Source organism: Lontra canadensis, unplaced genomic scaffold, assembly GCF_010015895.1.
Source record: "Lontra canadensis isolate GAN:19392208 unplaced genomic scaffold, GSC_riverotter_1.0 scaffold3, whole genome shotgun sequence".
Classification (NCBI taxonomy): domain Eukaryota; kingdom Metazoa; phylum Chordata; class Mammalia; order Carnivora; family Mustelidae; genus Lontra; species Lontra canadensis.
In genome coordinates, this window is record NW_022630997.1 from 42239508 (window position 1) to 42260754 (window position 21247).

The 21247-nt window shown below is 38.9% G+C and overlaps 1 protein-coding gene across 16 annotated transcripts in view; it reads left to right on the forward strand.

Moving 5' to 3' along the window:
• The window catches only part of USP54 (ubiquitin specific peptidase 54), a 116289-nt gene that overhangs the window by 72094 nt on the left and 22948 nt on the right, over positions 1 to 21247 (forward strand). For 13 of the 16 annotated variants that reach the window (XM_032840316.1, XM_032840307.1, XM_032840399.1 and 10 more), the window contains 12 exons: positions 6235 to 6369; positions 7959 to 8072; positions 8202 to 8284; positions 8713 to 8818; positions 8931 to 9077; positions 10534 to 10683; positions 12272 to 12440; positions 13979 to 14149; positions 16681 to 16812; positions 16968 to 17348; positions 17574 to 17805; positions 20404 to 20537. In XM_032840316.1, the coding sequence (XP_032696207.1) occupies positions 6235 to 6369; positions 7959 to 8072; positions 8202 to 8284; positions 8713 to 8818; positions 8931 to 9077; positions 10534 to 10683; positions 12272 to 12440; positions 13979 to 14149; positions 16681 to 16812; positions 16968 to 17348; positions 17574 to 17805; positions 20404 to 20537 (1954 nt within the window). The remainder of the gene's footprint in view (positions 1 to 6234; positions 6370 to 7958; positions 8073 to 8201; positions 8285 to 8712; positions 8819 to 8930; positions 9078 to 10533; positions 10684 to 12271; positions 12441 to 13978; positions 14150 to 16680; positions 16813 to 16967; positions 17349 to 17573; positions 17806 to 20403; positions 20538 to 21247) is intronic. The other 3 variants (XM_032840352.1, XM_032840363.1, XM_032840383.1) reach the window with 1 other exon arrangement.

The window sequence follows — 21247 nt, forward strand, 5'->3', positions numbered from 1 at the left end:
GGTTTTGTTTTTGCTTTTGTTTTAAAGATTTTATTTATTTATTTGACAGACAGAAATACAAGTAGGCAGAGAGGCAGGCAGAGAAAGAGAGGGGGAAGCAGGCTCCCTGCTGAGCAGAGAGCCAGACCCTGGGATCATGACCTGAGCGGAAGGCAGAGGCTTTAACCCACTGAGCCACTCAGGCGCCCCTCTCTTGTGCAGTGTCTTGAAGTCTTGGTGTTTCTTTCTGTCTCTGTTTGTATGTGGGTGTCTGTCTCTTTTGTACTGGTAGCAGAAATGAGTGTGATAGGTAGCTTATGATGGTCTTTAACTTCGCCACTGCAAGTCCACAAAGTATTGGGTTATGGACTCAAAAGAGTGCAAATAAAGCCCATGGGGAAGATATGGTATTGGTAGCTGAATGTACTTAAAAGGACTGGTATAGGATATGCAGGTAATTATCTAATTGTGAAGTCCAGAAAAGGTAGGTATTTTTAGACATATGGTTTAAGGAATCCCAATAGAGAAACTAATCAGCTGTTCTCTGCCTTTTCCAATGTTGGAGCAAGAGTTTCTATTAAACTGACTGAATATTTGATGATATTAAGGAATTATTACCTTTTTTTAAGTGTGGTAATTATATTATGGTTATGTTTTAAACAAAAAGAGTTCTTTTTTTTTTTTTAAGAGGCATGCCCTGAAATGTTTACAGATGAATAATGTCTGGTATTTGCTTCAAAATGATCTGGGAATGGGGTAAGTGGGTGGGTTGTATATATGAAATGAGATTGGCCACAGGCTGATAATTGTTGAAGATAGATAATAGGTACATGGGAGTTTGTTGTGGTATTTTGTCTACTGTAGTATGTTTGAGATTTTCTGCAATAAAATGTTAAAAATCCAATATTATTTTGGATGCCAAAATGGCAAATATTTACATATTATTCTCTTCTTGAAAAAGAAAGTTCGAGAGTCCTTTGAACACACAAAACTAGTGAAAAGTTCTCTTTTCTAGTAGTCTTCAAGAAGTAGTAGCTCTTTTTATCTTTCTTTCAGAGAATTGTGTTTACAAACAGGCTTGATTGGCCACATTCAGGTTTACAAGTTATTTAAGTCTCTGATTTCCAGGAAGTGTGGAGAAAAGGAGTGATTATGAGAGCCAAAATGATGAGAGATTTGGGAAGCCCAGGTCAAGAAGAGAAAACCTAAGAACTGAGTTAGTAGCAGTGCATAAAGTATGTCGTGCCTTTGCAAAAGTTATTGTTGGACACCCTTCAGGGATGAGTTGGACTGCTAACTTTCCAAAAACCTAGGGTTCATAAAGCATCAAATTTAGTGATGGGCCTTTTCCTTGACCCCCATCTTCTCTACTCATGACTTCTTTTAGATGCAAGGCTAGGAAGTCCTGAGAGAGAAGTAAACAGCTGTTCGCCGCCTAAAGACAAAAGTCTGTGTTTTAGGGGGAAATAACTTAAGCAACAGCTGCATTTGTAGATGCCAAAGCACAAAGACTTTCTGTCTTTATGGCACTTTTATCTTATTTACATGGTTTTTACTAATCCAAATAATTATGTGCTCATGTGGATAGAATTGTTTGCTCCATGATCCAAGAGAAATGGGTGGGGAAGCACCTGCTTTTAGTCATTAAAGTCTTATTGCTTTTGCACTGCATCCAAGAAAATACTTAACAGACAAAAAGTAATTTGCCTTTTCCTGAGAATAAAAAGGAAGACCTCTTTGGTTTCACTTTGTGAAGAAGAGCTGAGCGAAACCTCAAAGGTGGGTTTTCTCTGTTTATTGAAATGAAACCATCAGGGATCCCATAGGGAAAAGTGATTCCTGGGTTTGGGTTCTTCCTGCCCTTTCTCACTCCCTGCCACAGAACTCAGCAATTGGAAGAATACCAGTTTTTGTTCCTTATTGGTGCTACCACCTGTTCTTATTGCTGAACTAAATGTTCTTGGCTTTCTTTGGTGTGAACAGGATCTCCCTCTGGGAAAGGTGGGAGGAGGGTGAAAAAGGGAACAGGAGGAGGCCCGTTCCAGCCCTTGTGCTCATGTGAGAGGGACACACAGGGGTTAGTGTGCTGCCCTAACAGAGGGGCTTTGTGCTACAGCTTCTTCCAGAGCTGCAGCTCCACAGATGCATGCTGGGAGAGCTCAGGCTGCTTCATCCCTGATACACTTGCTTTTTCCTAACAATAGCAGAGCAAGACTGATAATAATAGTTACAATAAAATAAAGAGGATGAAGGCATTCTGAATACATTCAGATACTCATTGTGTATGGAGACCGTTACCTGTAATTAGGAGATGAGAAAAGAGTATAGTTTAGAGACATGATGACACTGAACCCAAGTCGGATTTGTTACTACATATCCACTGTGCACGTAAGCAGAGCTCTGACTAGATCTTTCCCTTTCTGTGCTGAAACCTTTCTTAGATGGTCATGGGAAATCTGCCTCTTTTAAGTAAGAGCAACAGAAAGAGAAAAGTTTGGTCCTTCCTACCCAGATTTCAGAGACTGGGGAGGTAGCTTAAAGTAGATGCATTTCTGACTCAAGGTCAGTGGCAGACAGGCTCCTTAGTAACCTAAAATATAATGACAACAACAACAACAACAACAATAACAACAACAATGGCAGCTAATACTTAACATTTATACAGCCAGGCAATAGTCTAAGGTATAGATAGAGATACAGATAATTTATTTAATCTGTAAATAACCCTAGGAGGTAAATACTATTGCTAATCCTCTTTTAAAAGAGGAAACTGAAGCCTAGAAAAGTTAAGTAGCTTTTCTAAGGTCATAGAGATGGTAAATAACAGGACTGGGATTATGAACCCATGTAGTCTGGTTCCAGAGTCCATGCTTTTAACCATTACTCTATACCATCTCTCAGTGGAATCCTGCCCTTTCTCAAGCAGGGTCATCTGAACCACAGACCACACAACATGACTGGAGTGACTATTTTAATTCTCTTTGGATAATAACATAACTACTGCTATGCATAGGAGAGAAGTTAGTTCATTAGGAATTATTGATGCCTTAAAGTATTATGGCTTAATTTTTGAGGGACCTCAGCTGAGAAGGACTAACGGGGCTGTAGTTTGCGAATATTCCATTTGTGCAGAACTGTCATGAAGCCAGTTTTGGACTCTGGACAAAGAAGCAAACCTCATTCATCCCATTCTCTAGAGATAGAGCCTTCGTTAGTAGTAATACCTTAGCATTAACCATTGAGAACGGCAAGTTGGGATGTGATAGTGGTCACTTAGTGTTTTCAGTGGTCAAACCACTATTACTTGTAGAAGCAGTCACTGCTTCTTTGGCCACCTTTTCCTTTGTTTCTCTGTTCCTCTGTTTCAGAATCCTATAGGTCACTCAGTGTAGGTATCTAGTTGTCCTCTGAGAATGTTTAACTGTGGACCTAGACCATTCCTTTAGATCTAGTTTAAGGATAAACATTTTTCTATTCCCAGCAACAAATTATGGAAGGTCCTGCCTTGCCTTTACCTGATCTTAAATATATTTGTGAAAAATGTCTAGGTTAATCCAAAATAACTTGGAGTACTTATAATAGATTTCTTCCAGTTCCTAGCTCATAAAATAATACTAAATATGTATTATTAGTACTGTCTTTTCCACATCATATAGAATCCTTTGTAGGGAATAATAGCAGGTTATGTAGCAAATTGTTTTTGAGCTGTTTTTGGGGTAGATGTTCAATGTGTATGAGGAGGAACAGTGTTACTAAGAGAGTAGAATGAGGAAAAAAAAACAGTTTGAACTTGAAATTAGCAGAATGAGGTTAAATCCCATTTTGTATTAACCAGTTATATTACCTTAAGAAAAAATTTTCAACTTTTCTAGGTGATTCTTTATTGGCTTTTAAAAAAGAGGGGACTAGGGATACTTGGGTGTCAGTAGGTTAACTGTCTGACTCTTTAAGATTTTTTTTTTTTTAATTTATTTCACACACACACACACACACACACACAGGTCACAAGTAGGCAGAGAGGCAGGCAGAGAGAGAGGGGGAAGCGGGCTCCCTGATGTGGGGCTTGATCCCAGGACCCTGAGACCATGACCTGAGCCGAAGGCAGAGGCTTTAACCTACTGAGCCATGCAGGCACCCGAAGTGTCTGACTCTTGATCTCAACTCAGGTCTTGATCTCTGGGTCATGGATTCAGGCCCCAAGTTGGGCTCCCCACTGGGCATGGAGCCTACTTAAAAAAAAAGAGGGGACTTAATAATACCTTAATAACATCTACCCAATCACATCATCCATCCATCCATCCAAAACTAGTTATTGGTTGCCCTCTATATGCCAGTATTCTTCTAGGTGCTGGGAATAATATAGCAGGGAATTAAAGGACAAAAATTTTCTGTCCTCACACTTAAATTCTAGAGAGTGTAGTCAGATAATAAGTAAGTAAAATACATGGTATTACAGATGATATAATACATGCCACAGAGAAAAATAAAACAGGTGAGGGTGGAAGGTTTGAGGAAGAGGGGGTGGCACTTGCAATTTTAAATAGAGTGATCAGGGAACACCTGGATGGCGCAGTTGATTAAGCATCTCCCTTTGGCTCAGATCATGATCCCAGAGTCCTGGGATCAAGTCCTCATTGGGCTCCTTGCTCAGTGGGGAGCCTGCTTCTCCCTGTGCCTGCCACTTCCCCTACTTTTGCTCTCTCTCTTTTCAACAAATAAAATCTTTGAAAGAAAGAAAGAAAGGAAAGAAGAAAAAGAGGTAGATCAGTCAGGAAATACTATATAGTGAGGGTAGTATTTGGATGAAAATCTGATGAGTGAGTGACTGAGCTGCTTATAGTTCAAGTAAGATGAGGACCAAGAATTGACTATTCTAGGTTGGTAAGGCCTCCTATTCTTAGATCATATAAGTAGGTTTATAAAATGGTCTCGTTTCTGGTCTCATTAGTAAGTCTGAAAAATAACAAAGGGTTTCTTTTTATATGAAGAAATTACAAGAATGTCAAGTAAGTTATACTCTTTGGTGTGTCAATATGTAACACATCATTGAATTTATTGTTTGGGTGGTTTAGTGAGGATCTGGGCCATGTGACGGCCCATATTGTAGTTTTTATGGGGAATGTCTAAAACATATTCTGGACCATATTCCAAGTTTTTGTGGGGAATGTCTAATACTACTTGAGAAGGACTCATCAAGCCAGGTGCCACTTGTTGCCACTCTGTTTCCATTCTCTGGATATCACATTCATTATTATTTCAGATCAGGTAAAGATGGAGGAGATGATACATTTAATTACACCAAAATTTAAAAACTGGTCCACATAAAAGACACTAGAAGACTGCAAGAAGATATTTGCCACAAGTCATATTCACGAAAGATCCAGAAAAACTAAATGTAGTTAGAAAGACTCTAATTAACCAGTCTGAATATATTAATTAATTGCTGACAAGGATATGGGGAAATTTATGTATATTCATTACTGGTCATTACTTCATTATGGACAGTTCTCAAAAATAACGCTGAATTTAAAAAAGTAAAAGTGTGATATTTTGTATCTAAATAAAAATATACATAAAAGTATACTCTGTATTTAAGGATATATATATGTATATATATATGTACATGTGTATACACACACACATACACAAACACAAATACACAGGTATATAGAAGTATTAAAAAACAGAAGACTGCACAACAAACTCATGATAGTGAGTGGCTGGTAGAGAGTGGGTGATCTTAAATGGGACTTCATCTGTAGATTTGAAATAAATGTGTTGTATTTATTTCTGGGTATTAGACAAGTCGGTCTTTGTTGTATTATTCTTTGTCCTTTGAGTAATTCTAAATTAGGAGAAGGGGGCCAAGTTTCATAGGATGAGTCCTCAGAGAATTATTTACCAAACCATTTATATATAATGTCCTTATTTACTATGGATCTTCTACCTCTGTATCAGAGGAAATGAGGTAACCCTATATTACATTAACTCATGACAGTGGTCTCTCCTAATATGTTCTTGATGATATCACAGTCAGATGGGAGAGCAGGATCCCTGCTAGCACAGATCATGCCCTTTATTCTGACTCTTGATTTTTTACTTCTTTGTTGCTAACTTCAAGCATGTCAACTCATGGAAAGTACATTGGTTCCATTGTCAAAAGCACGGAGACGCTAGCTTGACAGACTGGGATATGTAGAAGCTTAATAATAACAACACTATGCTTTTTTCCTTTGTCTAACCTCTTCCCTACAGGGAATCTTTAACCAGTTTCAGTGTAGTAGTGAAAAAGTGCTTCCATCTGACACTCTCCGCAGTGCTCTGGCAAAGACTTTCCAGGATGAACAGCGTTTCCAGCTGGGAATTATGGATGATGCTGCGGAGTGCTTTGTAAGTGTTGGCCTCTGGACCTCTTTGATATGAGGTGAGACTGTTGATGGTCTCCATCAAGGACTGGGTACTTTACTGTAGTATTTACTCTGCCCTTGTATCTACAATTAGAACTAGGATTAGAACTAGGAATTTCCGGAGTTTTTCAGAGCTCTTGGGTGTCTCTGCTAATGAAGTAGGAATTGCATAATGGGTTTATTCTTTTTCCTTTGGGTTTAGAGTAGTTTTTTGCTTGCCATTGCATAAAACAGTGGCTCTTGCCTTCAAAGGAGAAGGGCTCATTAAAATACAAATTGCTGTGTCCCCTCCCTTGAGTTTCTGATTCAGTAGGTCTGGATTAGGGTCCAAAAATATCTAGCTCTAACAAGTTTCCAGGTGATGCTAATACTAATGCTGTTGGTCTGGGGACCACTGTACTTTGTGAACTCCTGCATTACTAATGATAATTAAACAGAGAATAACTGAGTCCCTAACACAAGTGTAATATGCTATTTAGGTAGCTACATTGCTCCCAGTGACTTTAGTAGAAGACTCTTCGGAACTCTGGGTTCTAATTCTATCCATCAGCCTTCAAAAGACTCTGTGTATCCATTAAAAAAAATCTGAGAGTGATCTATATTCCATTATAGGGTAAAATGTCACCAGAATCAGAGTTACTCCTGAGAAACTGGATCATATACTGCTGGTGGGAATGTAAAATGGTATAGCCACCATGGAAAACAGTTTGGCAGTTTCTTAAAAAACTAAACTTGCAAATTATCATATGGTTCAGCAATTGCATTACTGGACATGTATCCCAGAGAAATGAAAACTTAAGTTTATACAAAAACCTGTACATGAATGTCCATAGAATCTTTATTTGTAATAGTCCCAAATTGGAAACAACCCAATGCCTTTAATGGTGAATAGCAAAACAAACTTTGGTACATCCATACCAGAGAATACTATGCAGTAATAAAAAGGAATGACTGATTTACACATCAACCTGAATGGATTTAAAGGGAATTATGCTGAGGGAAAAAAAACACAGTATCAAAAGGTTAAATACCTACCATATGCTCCCATTTATGTAATATTCCAAAATAACAAGCTTATAGAGATAAGCAAATAGATTAGTGGTTACTACTAGGTGTCAGGGTTGGAATTAGGTGGGTAAGGCTGTAAAGGAATAATGTGAGGGAACCTTGTGATGAAAGTTTTATATCTTGATTGCATGGTTGTTATATGACTCTATACATGTGAGAAAATTGCATAGAGTTATAGACACAAATAAGTGTATGTAAAACTGGTGAAATCTGAATAAACTCTGTAGACTGTATTGATGTCCATTTCTTGGTTTGGTTATTGTACTATAGTTATACAAGATGTTACCACTGGAGGAAAGTTGGTGAAGGGTATATGGACCCTCTACACAATTTTTTTGAAACTTCCTATGAATTTATAGTTACTTAAAGTTTTTTTTTTTTTTTAAAGTAGAGGTATTCTTACCTTCCAAGAGGATTACTATTTTTCTGAGTAAACTGCCTACCAAATTGTGCATTTTTCTTTTAAGTATCACTGATACACTGCTTTTGTTCTTTCCCTATTAGGAAAACCTCCTGATGAGAATTCACTTCCAGATTGCTGACGAAACCAAAGAGGATATATGTACTGCCCAACACTGCATCTCCCACCAGAAATTTGCAATGACATTGTTTGAACAGGTGAACCTTATCTCTATCTACATCACTTCTTCTTCAAGAACACTTTATGCTGGGATGTGGGGTATTAGATGGGTTCCAAAACAATTAATGACTGTGGCTGCTTGGTTTTGCTTTTTTACCTGGGCCCAGTGTGTGTGTACTAGCTGTGGTGCCACTTCTGATCCACTGCCTTTCATCCAGATGGTACATTACATCTCCACTACTTCCCTTTGGTGAGTCTTAAAGGGTTCTCTGTTTGTACCCTTAGGTACTCCGTAAGTGATTGAGTTTTCACTGATGGCATCCATATAGCTTTTATTTTTATTGCTAAGACTATGCTATATTGTAGGAACTCAGAACAACTTTAAAGTAACCTTTGTTCTTTTCCCTCCTCTCCCAACTTTTCTTAGGTTCAGTTCTGGTCAACAAGGTGGGAGGTGAAATGGGGATTCTATGAGCTTTGGATTTGGGGACAGGTGCTCATTGTGTTTGGGACAGTGAAGCTGGTCAGGACAAGGGCTTTGGTATAGTGGGCATAGTGGGCAAAGGAAGAAAATCAAACATGTGAGTTAGGAGTTTGTATGAATAATCTATTTGATTTAGTTATAACTCTGAGTAACTTCTACCATCATCTTCTACCCTTCCATTCCCTATCTTGAAGCAACCAGGCTATTTGTATGCTGGAAAGACGAGAAAAACCCTCACCAAGCATGTTTGGTGAACTGCTGCAAAATGCCAGCACCATGGGGGATCTGCGGAACTGTCCGGTGAGTTAAGTCAGGGGTAGAGTTTAGAGTTGGGAGAGGAGCCCTAAGATTTGTGGAATTGAGGCAGAGCCAGTGAGAAACATCTCAAACTAGTCTTATATATGTATTTCAGAGCAACTGCGGAGAAAGGATTCGGATTCGCCGTGTGTTGATGAATGCTCCACAGATTATCACAATTGGGCTGGTATGGGACTCAGACCACTCAGACTTGGCAGAGGATGTCATTCACAGCCTGGGTACCTGCCTTAAGCTGGGTGATGTAAGTATTAGTTACCTTTGTCTCTGACTTGGAGTTCGTGTATCTTAGTATTGCTTAAGTGCAGTGAACACTAAACACAAAGGTATATCCTAGATGACAAATTATAATATTTTATAATTAAAATATAATATATAATATATATTATATAAAAATATATAATATAGAGTTTTGGACAAATATACTTGTTATATGTGTACACATACATGTGCATGCATGTACCTGTTCACATACCTCCTTTGGGTAGGTGGGAAAGGCTTTTTAGGAAAAATGGGATTACGTTGGCCTTGAAAGACAGGATGTATAGAGCTTAGCTACTGATAAAATCAAGCAGTTTATAGAGTTATTATGTGCCCTACTCATTGTTTATACCCATGTAGAGTAGGAAGGTGTATTTAGCCACAGGTGGAAATAAGGTAAAAAAAAGTGAGCAGGCCTGACTAGAGCTGCTATGAGAGGTGAAGGGGTTAAAGTTGGTGACCTGAGTTTTATAATACAAAATTTACAGTGAGGAACCAATGTCTTTTGAGAAGATAATGAAGTAGCTTGGAAGAAAATTGAGTGGTTTAGTGGTTTTCTGTGCATCTATTCAGAGAAATAGGGAAAAAGACTTCAAGCCTGTGGTCAACTTTGTCAGCTCCATGCCCTAGTAGATACAGCCAGGGTTTTCCTTCAGTTCAAGAGAAGAGCCAGAAATTCTGTAGTTTCCTTTCTACTGGTTTCTTTCTCTTACAGTCCTGTGAGTGAGGAGATCTCTTGTCATTCTTGAATGTCACTAAGCTGCAACTGAGAATAAATGAACTATCTGGGACCTTATTTTAGGTCTCCTTCCCAAGGAATCTCTGACATGAGTAGGTTATGCGCAATTAAATCTCCTTTTTCTAAATTTCTGTAGTCTACGTCTTCTGTATTCTAGTTTTGTTTTATTTTTATGATTTTCTCACTCATATAAGTTTCTCAAGGCAAATATCCTTTTCTTCAAATTTTTTTGTGTATGTTTTAGAACCTATGGCACTGCTAGACATCTACAAATTGAAGTACTGATAACCAGCATGGTGGTATTGCTCCTCCTAAAGGGCATTTTTACCCCTTAGTTAGGGTCTCAGCAGGAAATTTATATTTATGGCACCGGCTGATAAATAACTTTTGAACTTGAGTGTTTTTGTTTTGTCTTGTATTTTTCAACTTTCTTGATTCCTCTTATGATAAGCATCAGCAATAAAATATTATTGAAAGTATGAAGAAACATCAGCACCTTACCAGTTTACTGCCACTATCTGTCTTGTGTTTTGTCTTTTTAGGTTCATTTCTGATGATTAGTATAGACTAGGGAGAATTTTAGACTGAAGAGTGGAGAAACAAGTCAGTACCTCAATAAGAAATGATGGAGTCTGCGGAGAGGTGATTTAAGAGGGTTGAGTATGTGACTGTTTTTTCCATTCTCTTTTTTACCCCACAGCTGTTTTTCAGAGTGACAGATGACCGGGCCAAGCAATCTGAACTGTACTTAGTAGGAATGATCTGTTACTATGGCAAACATTATTCTACATTCTTTTTCCAAACAAAGATCCGCAAATGGATGTATTTTGATGATGCTCATGTCAAGGAGGTAGGAATATTTAAGCCCTTCTTAAAGTGTTTGGTGACTGCAACCAAAAAAACTAGGATAATTACTTGTCTTCTAGTCTTCAGTGTTTATTTTCATTGTTTGATGTCTGTTTACCTGTCTGTTGAATTTATGAGAGGGTCAGTCTTGTCGTCTTCAAATAGATGGCAAGTTTCTCAGAGATAGGACGGATATATTTTCTGTTATTTTCTCTGACTTCTCACCATGCAGTCAGTACAGTTCTGCGTTTATAGTTGACAAAGGTTTTTTTTTTAATGTATTAATTGGTTGATTTGACTGAGAACAGTTTAATGCTTCAAATTAGGCTAGAAGGTTAGCATGAAATTCAGAATTTCAAAGTTGGAATTATCAGTGGGTAATCCTTTGTCCCAGAGCTGCTATCAATTATTCTCTGATTGTTACCTCCCTGAAGTACCTTAACATGTTTTGGGGATAGTGTAGGAAAGAAAAAATGGGGCTATGAGAATATTTAAAGCTGGAAACTTGTTACTGTTTAAGTCACAGAGTCCATGACTGAAGTATTTAAGGTGATCTGTATAAGTTAGGAAGCTTCATGAGGTAAGATTAGCAGTAGGAGACTCCTGACTGTAATTTACACCAATCCATGGACATTAAGCAGTGTCTTCTACAAATAGTAAAGTCTGTCACATTTCTTGATTGTCTCTGATTTGCTGTTGTAGTTTTGGGGAATTTATATGAATTCCTTGAGCTTTAGCATTTTTATTTGAAAAATAATACTTGCCTTATAAGATTTTAAATGAGATTTATATGTAAAAAGGATTTTTTTAGTTAAAATAATAACTTAGTTATAAATGTACTGAACATCTATTATGAAATAAGCACTATGCTAGTTGTTCAACTCTTAAGAGCACACCATCTCAGAATGTGACTGGTTCAAATTTAAGAGAGGGTGAGTTTAGGGATTTGATTGGATTGTTTCCGTGCCTCTCCTGTCACTCTTTTGCACTGCTTTTGCAGTGCTGAATCCAGCTCAAAGCTAATGCCGAGGTTCAGCTGTCTATTCTAAGCAGTTTGACATTTTAGGTCCTGCCATGTTTGAACTCTGAAATGGAATGTCATTTATTCTAAGGCAGTTCGTGAGAGTTTCTGCCTGCTCTTTAGCTTCATAAAAGTGATTTTAATATTTAGATGAAAATTATATAATTTATAGAAATGATAGAATTGCAAATTTCAAGCAAGGGCTTTAATCTGTGAAAAGAAATTGACCACCAAAGCAGCTGAAGTCCCCTCACATAGCATGTTCACCTTTGAGAGCTTTCATTTATATTTCACAACTGAATTGATGTTTCACAGGAATAAAAGTAATTTTATTCATCATTTCTACCACTTACAGGGTTTTACTGCTTTCTAAAAGGATTTAACAACAACAACAAAAGATTTAACAAAAAATTTATAAAATTTCGGTCTAAGGTCTCTTTTGTGGTTTCTTTACCCAATTTTTGTCTTTTTTTCGTTCTTATTTTCTTTAGAAAAACAGAATAGGAAGTTATGTTTTGGATTGTGGATACAAAATATAACTGTCATGTTCTTCTGGTTGTTTCTGGTTCAGATTGGGCCCAAATGGAAGGATGTGGTGACCAAATGCATCAAGGGGCATTATCAGCCTTTGCTACTGCTTTATGCAGACCCCCAGGGTACCCCAGTGTCTACCCAGGACCTGCCTCCTCAGGTTGAGTTCCAGTCATACAGCAGAACATGCTATGATAGTGAAGATTCAGGTGAGCAGTCTAGCTCTTTACTTCTTTCTTCTTCCTTCCAATGTGATCACTGGACAGTTATGACTCATACTTAAATCATGAGCCCAACACAATAGCCTAGCTTATAGATAGAGAATCCGTTAGAGATGGAAAGAAGTGCCAGCTCGTGCTGAAGCCCAAGGTGTACCAGGCTTTGTTTCCTTCTGCCTTCAAGAATGTTGCCTAAGTCACCTGGCCCTGATTCAAAAGTGAGAAGGCAATTAGGTTGATTTAGCCTGAAGTAATTAGTTTGTGAGGGAGACTCAGTGTTTAACCTTCTAATAATGTAAGATGACTGATTCTTGCTGTCAATTTAACAGTGGCTTCAGCAAATTGTTAAGACCGAGAAAAATTTTATGTTACTATAAGACTAGTCATTTTGTTTGGGTAAGAGATTTTTGTTTTAAAATGCCAAGTGTAGTAGCAGTGTCCTTCAGCCTATGAATCAGATTTTCACTTCTAATTCAACTGTTTGCAACTTAAATCACGTGTGACTGTAGAAACAATTTGCAGCTTGATGGTTGAAGTCTCAGGATAGCTCATAGAGGCTTATAATGTATTAGAAATATAACCCTAATAGTTTCAGCTTGTTTTCTAAAAAGGAGGAAAAAGAAATATCCTTTTCATTTTCTAGATCTAGGACTGCTCTGGAGTATAGTTTTGAAAGAGAAGATGCTTGTCCTTGAAATTTTTTTCCCTACCTTTTGTGCTTCCCTCCTGCTTGGCATCTGGTGTTCTTCCCAACCAAGTACCTACCCAAACCCTTTTCTCCCTTCATTCAAACACACATTTCCCCTTTTGTGCTTTTCTGAGCAAGTTGTTCAGAGAAAAGTAATCTGATTGAACTAATTTACTCCAAAGGATATATAACAGCCCTAGGGCGCCTGGGTGGCTCAGTCCTTAAGTGTCTGCCTTCATCTTGTGCCTACATCAGTCTCCTTGCTCAGCGGGATGCCTGCTTCTCCTTCTCCCACTCCCCCTGCTTGTGTTCCCTCTCTCGCTCTCTGTCAGATAAATAAAATCTTTATAAGTAAGTAAGTAAATAAATAAATAATTCCCCCATAATTTATCAGATATATTAAAAATGCTTACAATGTCAATTAAAAATTTTTTTAAAGTGACATTTCTGGCAGTGTAGGAGAAAAATGATGGGCTGGGAGGCAACTGGTTATGTATGCCAGGTCAGCCTGGGACTCTCCATCCATATAGATCTTACTTTTCACAACTTTTTCCTTTCTTCCACTTTCCCCCATAGGTTTTCTAAAAGCCCCACAGTTTTTCACAGTGGCAGGCAAAGTGAGGGCTTCAGCAAGGTAGGGGCAGGAGTGGGAGGAATTGTTTGTGTGTCTGGGTTATCTGAAGTTGGGTGTTGGGAAGAATGGCTCTGGTATATCCTTCTCACTCTTCCATTTAGGAAATTCTTGCCTTATGGACCCTTGTTGCCATCCAACTCTTTGCCTTCCCTCTGTCACTGTCCTCTCTTTCCTTACTTTTGCGTATGTGTCTCCTCCTTCCCTCAGGGAGGGAGCCCTCCATCTCAAGTGACACTCGAACAGATTCCTCAACGGAGAGCTATCCCTACAAACATTCCCACCATGAGTCTGTGGTCAGTCACTTCTCTTCTGATTCTCAGGGGACAGTCATCTATAATGTGGAGAATGATTCCACGTCTCAGAGCAGTCGGGACACAGGTAGGGAGTTATACAGTGGACGCTGCTTGCCTGATTCAGTTCCTACATAGAGATTCTCCCAGGGAAACGAAACTGGGGCAAGTTAGAAATGTTAGTCATGGAAAGGGAGAAAGGCACAGAACTTGGGTAATTGACTGGGATGAAAAGAAGCAACACAACTCTGAATGAAGAATGATAATTCCATTACACATATGCCTATTAACACCAGCATGTCAGTAAGAATGATTGTAATGTGATTATTGATGTGATTGCTTATTTCAAAATCTGCTTTTTGTTCCTACTATATTCTCGATCCCTGTCCTTCTCATAGTTTCCCAGTAACCTTTGTTGTCTTGCTCCTCATCATGTTTTCATGTCAGGCATTATCCCAAATGGAGGGCTTTAAGAGAAGGGGCATATTTATGGGTATGGGACACTTGCTCATCACCTTGCTGGGCTTCCTGAAGGACAGAAAAGCAAAAGAAGGAAAGCTAGCCTGTTTGTTACTGTGTGCTCCATGCAGAGAACATTCTTGAGCTGTTCTGTTAATCTGTAGAAGAATGTGCCTGTTGTCAGTGGAAGAAATCAGTACAGAGCATGAAGGGAAAAGAAGTGCATGACTCACTGCTGAGATGAAAAGTTTATCACCTAATGCATAGAACAGTGCCCATACTCTTAGAGACTTGGGAATTAGTGAGCTCATGGCTTCAGATTGGTGGTTCCTACTCTGTGCTTGACTTTTTTTTGAGGTTTTTATTTAAATTCCAGCTGTTAACATACAGTATAATATTAGTTTCAGGTGTACAATATAGTGATTCAACACTTGTCATACAGCACCCGGTGCCCATCACAATGAGTGGCACTTCTTAATCCCCATCACCTATTTCACCTTTTCTATAAATATTTGCAGTATGTATCTCTAAAATAAGAAATCATTTTTAAAAATATCATTATCACACTTAAAAATATTAATAGTTCCTAAAAACCACTAAATAACCAATGAGTATTCAAAAACATAAGTATCTTGTAAATTTTTTTATTTTTTATCATTTTTTAATGGTTTGTGTCCTTTATTCTGAATCCAAGTGAGGCCTACACTTGATAAGTCTTTTACATTTCTTTTAAGCTATAGGTTTCTCTATTTTTCCTTGTAGCTGATTGTTGAATAACTAGGTATAGTTTGTCCTATAGATTCCCTACATTCTGAAGTTTGCTGATTATATTCCTATGGTAAACTCTAGCATGTTTCTCTGTTCTCTGTATTTCTTGTAAATTGGCAGTTGGATCTGGAGGTTTGGTTAAATTCATGTTGAATTTCTTTTGATGACTATTGCATTAGGTGATTACTTTGATTTTTTTTAGACTGTATTTCTGAAACTGTGAATCAGGGAGAAGCCAAATAACAGGATAAACAAGGCATATTTTCCAGGAGAGTCAGGTTTATGTTAAAGGTTTGTGAATGGCCAGGGGTAGGCGAGTGTACTCCCATTGGTGTAACATTTGCAGATTTAGTTGCTCCAAGTTATTTCCTTCTTTCTGAAATCTTACCTTTGTGCCCGGAGATAGCAAAGGATCAGATAAAAGCAATAGAAGATTACGCTGGTAATTTCTTGAAAATTGGTAGCATATCATTACCCCTGCTGGTACGTGAATTTGTACAAAAAATTTCATATATTAACATATGAAAACAAATTAGCTCTTGGTGCATTTGAGAACCTAGAGGATTTTCTCTAAACCTGTTTTCTAGTTTAATTCAGTTGCTTAATTCACCTTTGGCTTCCAGCAGTTTAGATTGATTATATCCTTTATAATCTGACCTTTGCTGTTATCATATCATACATTTACATTCTGTGGCCATGAAGCAGGGCAAGTCATGTCAAAGAGCCCATATCTCCTGGGCTTCCCAGTGATCAGTACTGAGGAATTATGAAGTGTAATCTCTGGGTGAAGCCAAGTTTGGTAAAGCACTCTTTGGAGATGGGAATGAGAATTATTCAAAGTTCAAATGCCCTTCTAAATGATTCACATTTAAGGAAGATTTAGAACTGAATCTTAAAGCCACCCACAATCAGAGCGCTCTTGTGGGCAAAGGCTGGGGAACCTGGGCCAAAACCAGATGTAATAAAAAATTAGGCTTTACTTGGTATGTGTTGGTAAATGAAAGGGAGGCTCTGTCTTTTATTTATGGGAGTGAAAATATGTTGATACATGACATTTTTATACAATCTTTACAACTGTCACCTTTTAAAAATTACCAAGTAATGTGTCCTTTCTGGGTCACTGGGAAAGATTATGAGCAGAATCAAGACTGGTAATTGGTCAAGAGACATTGTCAATTTGCAGGCTTCCATTAAATACTTGAGCTTCTCTGCATTTATCTATTGAGAGATTCCTGCTACACTTAAATCAGATAGCCTTGGCCTCTACAGCTTCTGATTCATGGGTATACTAAATTTGTGGCACTGTTATGAATCCCAGAGGGAGACTAGGTTCTCAAGAGGATGGAGGTCAGTCTCAGAAACCAGCTTACCCCCATTTCCTTGTTCTTTCAGGACACCTGACTGATAGTGAATGTAATCAGAAACTCACATCCAAGAAAGGGTCACTGATAGAACGCAAGAGGAGCTCTGGCCGGGTTAGGAGGAAAGGCGATGAGCCACAGGCCTCAGGGTACCACAGTGAAGGCAAGCCATTCTGCACTGTTTGTCTTTCTTCATTCACTCTGGCAAACTTGTGTCATACTCCAGTCTGGCTTTTCCTTTCTGCTTTCACACTTTGGGGTCTGGGTATCTGTGATCATTTTAAACATTTATGTTTATTTAATTCTTTGTGTTTTTAGGAGAAACACTAAAAGAGAAACAGGCCCCTAGGAATGCCTCTAAACCATCCAGCAGCACCAATAGACTAAGGGATTTTAAAGAGACAGTCAGCAATATGATTCACAACAGACCATCCCTGGCTTCTCAGACCAACCTAGGATCTCCGTGTGTGGGGAAGGGAGGAGACCTGACTGACAAAAAGCCTCCTAGGAACCTGTCTTTACACTGTCGTGACTGGGAAGTAGAGAGTACCAGCAGTGAGTCAAAATCCAGTTCTTCTAGCAAGTATCGTCCAACATGGAGACCCAAACGAGAGTCTCTGAATATTGACAGTATCTTTAGTAAGGACAAAAGGAAGCACTGTGGCTATACCCAGCTTAGCCCCTTTTCTGAGGATTCAGGTGAGGAGATAATTAGGGAAGAATTGGGCTTTTGAATAAAGTTGACTTACGTATTTAAAAAACTTGGATTTTCTGATATACTTAGCAAGGTACATTTTTATGCTGATGCTTTTGGAGATAGGCGTTCAGTGAAGGTGTAGCTGGAGGGAGGGGTTGGTTATGTCTTAATTTGAAGCCGATGCTAAAAATACCTCCTTTTCCATACTTGTCCTTTGATCCGGATAGCTAAAGAATTTACACCGGATGAACTAAGCAAGCCACCTGCTTACGACGTTAAAACTGGTGGACCAAGCCCCCAGTATAAGCCCTGGGGCCCCGCACGGCCAGGCTCTCACCTTTTAGAACAGCACCCTCGCCTAATACAGCGAATGGAGTCTGGCTATGAGAGCAGTGAGAGGAACAGCAACAGCCCTGTCAGCCTGGATGCAGCCCTGCCTGAGAGCTCCAGTGTCTGCAGGTATTGTTTGGCCTTTGAATAGTGGCATTGTCCCTTGAAGCAATGTGAGCCACCAGAAGGCTTTTCAACTCACAGGGGTGGAGAAATGGAATTTATTAACAATCAACTTTCTTTCTTTCTTTTTTAAAAATTGAAATAAAGTTGATATACCATGTTGTATTAGTTTTAGGTGTACTAATAGTACATAGTGATTGGACAATTCTGTATATTACGCTATGCTCACAGCAATACATATGGTGACCATCTGTCACCATAGAATGTTATTACAATATTATTGACTATATTCTCTATACTGTACTTTTTAATCCCCCATGTGACTTATTTATTTTATAACTGAAAGTTTGTACCTCTTAATCTTCTTCCGTTATTTCACCCTTCCCCCCACATTCTTTCCTCCGGCAACCACCAGTCTGTTTTTGTATTTGTGATTCTGTTTCTGTTTTTTATTTGTTTGTTCATTTGTTTTGTTTTTTAGGTTCCACATATAAGTGAAATCATTTAGTATTTGTCTTTCTCTGACTTTTTTCACTTAGTATAACAGAATCTGCTGGGTCCATCCATGTTGTTGTAAATGGCAAAATTCCATTCTTTTTTATGGCTCAGGAATATTCTGTTGTGCACATATACCTTATCTTCTTTTCCATTCATCTCTTAATGGACATTTAGGTTGCTTCCATATGTTGGCTGTTGAAAATAATGCTACCATTAACATGGAGGGGTTGGGGGGGGGTGATGCTCTGTCAGCTTTCTATGACAACAGCACCCTCTGCTGGAAGAAGGAGCAAAGGCATTTGAGAAAGGAGAGAACTTTATTATGTGTAAAATAATTACTTAGTAAATAACTTGTAATGGAAGAATTAGTGACTCAAAATATAGTTCTATGATCAGAGAGAAAATACAGTTGTTATTTATTCTTCCATTTAGGATGGTTTCTTTCTTTCTTTTTTTTTTTTTTTTTTTTAAGATTTTATTTATTTGACAGAGATCACAAGTAGGAAGAGAGGCAGGCAGAGAGAGAGAGGAGGAAGCAGGCTCCCTGCTGAGCAGAGAGCCTGATGTGGAGCTTGATCCCAGGACCCTGAGACCATGACCTGAGCCAAAGGCAGAGGGTCAACCCACTGAGCCACCCAGGCACCCCTGGTTTCTTTTTTTTAAGGGTCACAGGGATTCTGTGTTTTATAAGTCAGTGATACTCATAATTCCAAAAGGCAATAATGATTTAGTAGTGTTCACTGTACCTTATTCCTGGGGCACAGTTTGCTTTATAAATTTCAGGTTTTCATATGTTGTTTCTACTGAGTTGCCACAGAGGCAAGTTTCTTAACAGAGTTGCTGTTTGCAAAAAGTGACTATATCTTCTACAAGGGTGTTAATCACATCCTGATATTTTCCCACTGCTTATCACTCAACATGGGATCCAGAATTGTCCAATCACCTGTTAAGTTTATACATGAGGGGGTGCCTGGATGGCTCAGTGGATTAAGTCGCTACCTTCAGCTCAGGTCATGATCTCAATGTCCTGGGATCGAGCCCCACATTGGGCTCTCCGCTCAGCAGAGAGCCTGCTTCCCCCTCTCTCTCTGCCTGACTCTCTGCCTACTTGTGATCTCTTTCTCTGTCAAATAAATAAATAAAATCTTAAAAAAAAAAAAGTTTAGGGGCGCCTGGGTGGCTCAGTGGGTTAAAGCCTCTGCCTTCGGCTGAGGTCATGGTCCCAGTGTCCTGGGATGGAGCCCCACATCGGGCTCTCTGCTCAGCAGGGAACCTGCCTCCTCCTCTCTCTCTGCCTGCCTCTCTGACTACTTGTGATCTCTATCTGTCAAATAAATAAATAAAATCTTTAAAAGAAAAAAAAGTTTACACATGAGAAGATGGCTACAGAGGTATAAGAAAGAGGAAGGCAATTCATATGAGAGCTTATGTTTATTAATTCATTAAATAAATTTTGTGCCAGCTAGCGCTAGATGCACAAAATATGAATGAGGTGTTATAAGATGGGGGAACTACTTTCAGAAATAGTTTGGTAGGTACTTTAACTATATATTAGCTTGATGTTTTATTGTTGTTTTTTAAAAAGATTTTATTTATTTAGGACACCTGGGTGGCTCAGATGGTTAAGCATCTGCCTTCGGCTCAGGTCATGATCCCAGGGTCCTGGGATCAAGTTCTGCATTTGGCTCCCTGCTCCTTGGGGAGCCTGGTTTTCCCTTTGCCTCTGCCTCTACCTCTCTCTCTCTCTGTCTCTCATGAATAAATAAATAAAATATGTTTTAAAAAATATTTATTTATTTTTAAAAACATATTTTATTTATTTATTTGAAGATTTTATTTATTTATCAGAGAGAGAGGGAGCGCAAGCACAAGCAGGGGAAGCAGCAGGCAGATGGAGAGGCAGGGTCCCCGCTCAGCAGAGAGCCTGACGTGGGACTCGATCCCAGGACCCTGAGATCATAACCTGAGCTAAAGGCAAATGCTTGACTGACTGAGCCACCTAGGAGCCCCTGTTTTATTGTTTTTTTTTGAGGGAATTTAGTTGTAGGAATGTTGCAGTTTATCACCCTTCTGATGTTTTCACTAAACTCTGGTTTGCTTTTGAAGGGATCCAAGTGCTAAGAGATCAGCTGTGTTGGCACCTTCCTGGCGTCATATCCCAAAGTCTCACAGCAGTAGCATACTGGAGGCAGACTCCATAGCATCCAGGAGTAACTGGACAAAGAATCAGCCCCTCTCAGGTAAGCAGAAAGACACTGGATCTTGAGGCTGGATTTGACTGCCAATTCTATTTGGAAAATAGCCTTACCTGAGCCCATCTGAAATTAGAGGACAGTTGTATTTTAAATTTTCCATCAGTATGTAAATATGGAGGCATTTGAGCCATTCCATCTTTAGATTTATCTGTTTTTTTGTCCTTCATCATGGCTTGCCTGTTTGTTCTTACTACTTGGGGAGAGCCCTTGTGGGAATAAGAAGGAACAGAAATATGGTGAACAGTGTCAGTAGCACCTGTAATCCTCAGAAGAATAAGTTCTTAGGTTTTTTCCCTTGGTATAGAGGAAGCCTCATGAGAATGTATTTCTAATTGTTTAGTTCTATGAGTTGAGATGACAAAGGGAGACATGAAGACTATGGGTGAAACTAGGGAATAAGTAGGTCAGACCTATCCTTATATATCCTGCCTATATATCCTGTCTAGTATCCCTGTTTTCTTTTCCCTAATTGAGTACCTTGTGTCCTCATACTCCCTCCTCCCCCTTTTTTTTGAAGAATGCATGGGCAGGGGGAGGGCAGAGGGAGAAAGAGTCTTAAGTGGACTCCACACTGAGTGCTGAGCTCAATCCCATGACCCTGAGATCATGACCTGAGCCGAAACCAAGAATCCGATGCTTAACTGAGTGTACCACCCAGGCGCCCCTACAAACTCTCTGTTTTACTGGATGTTTTA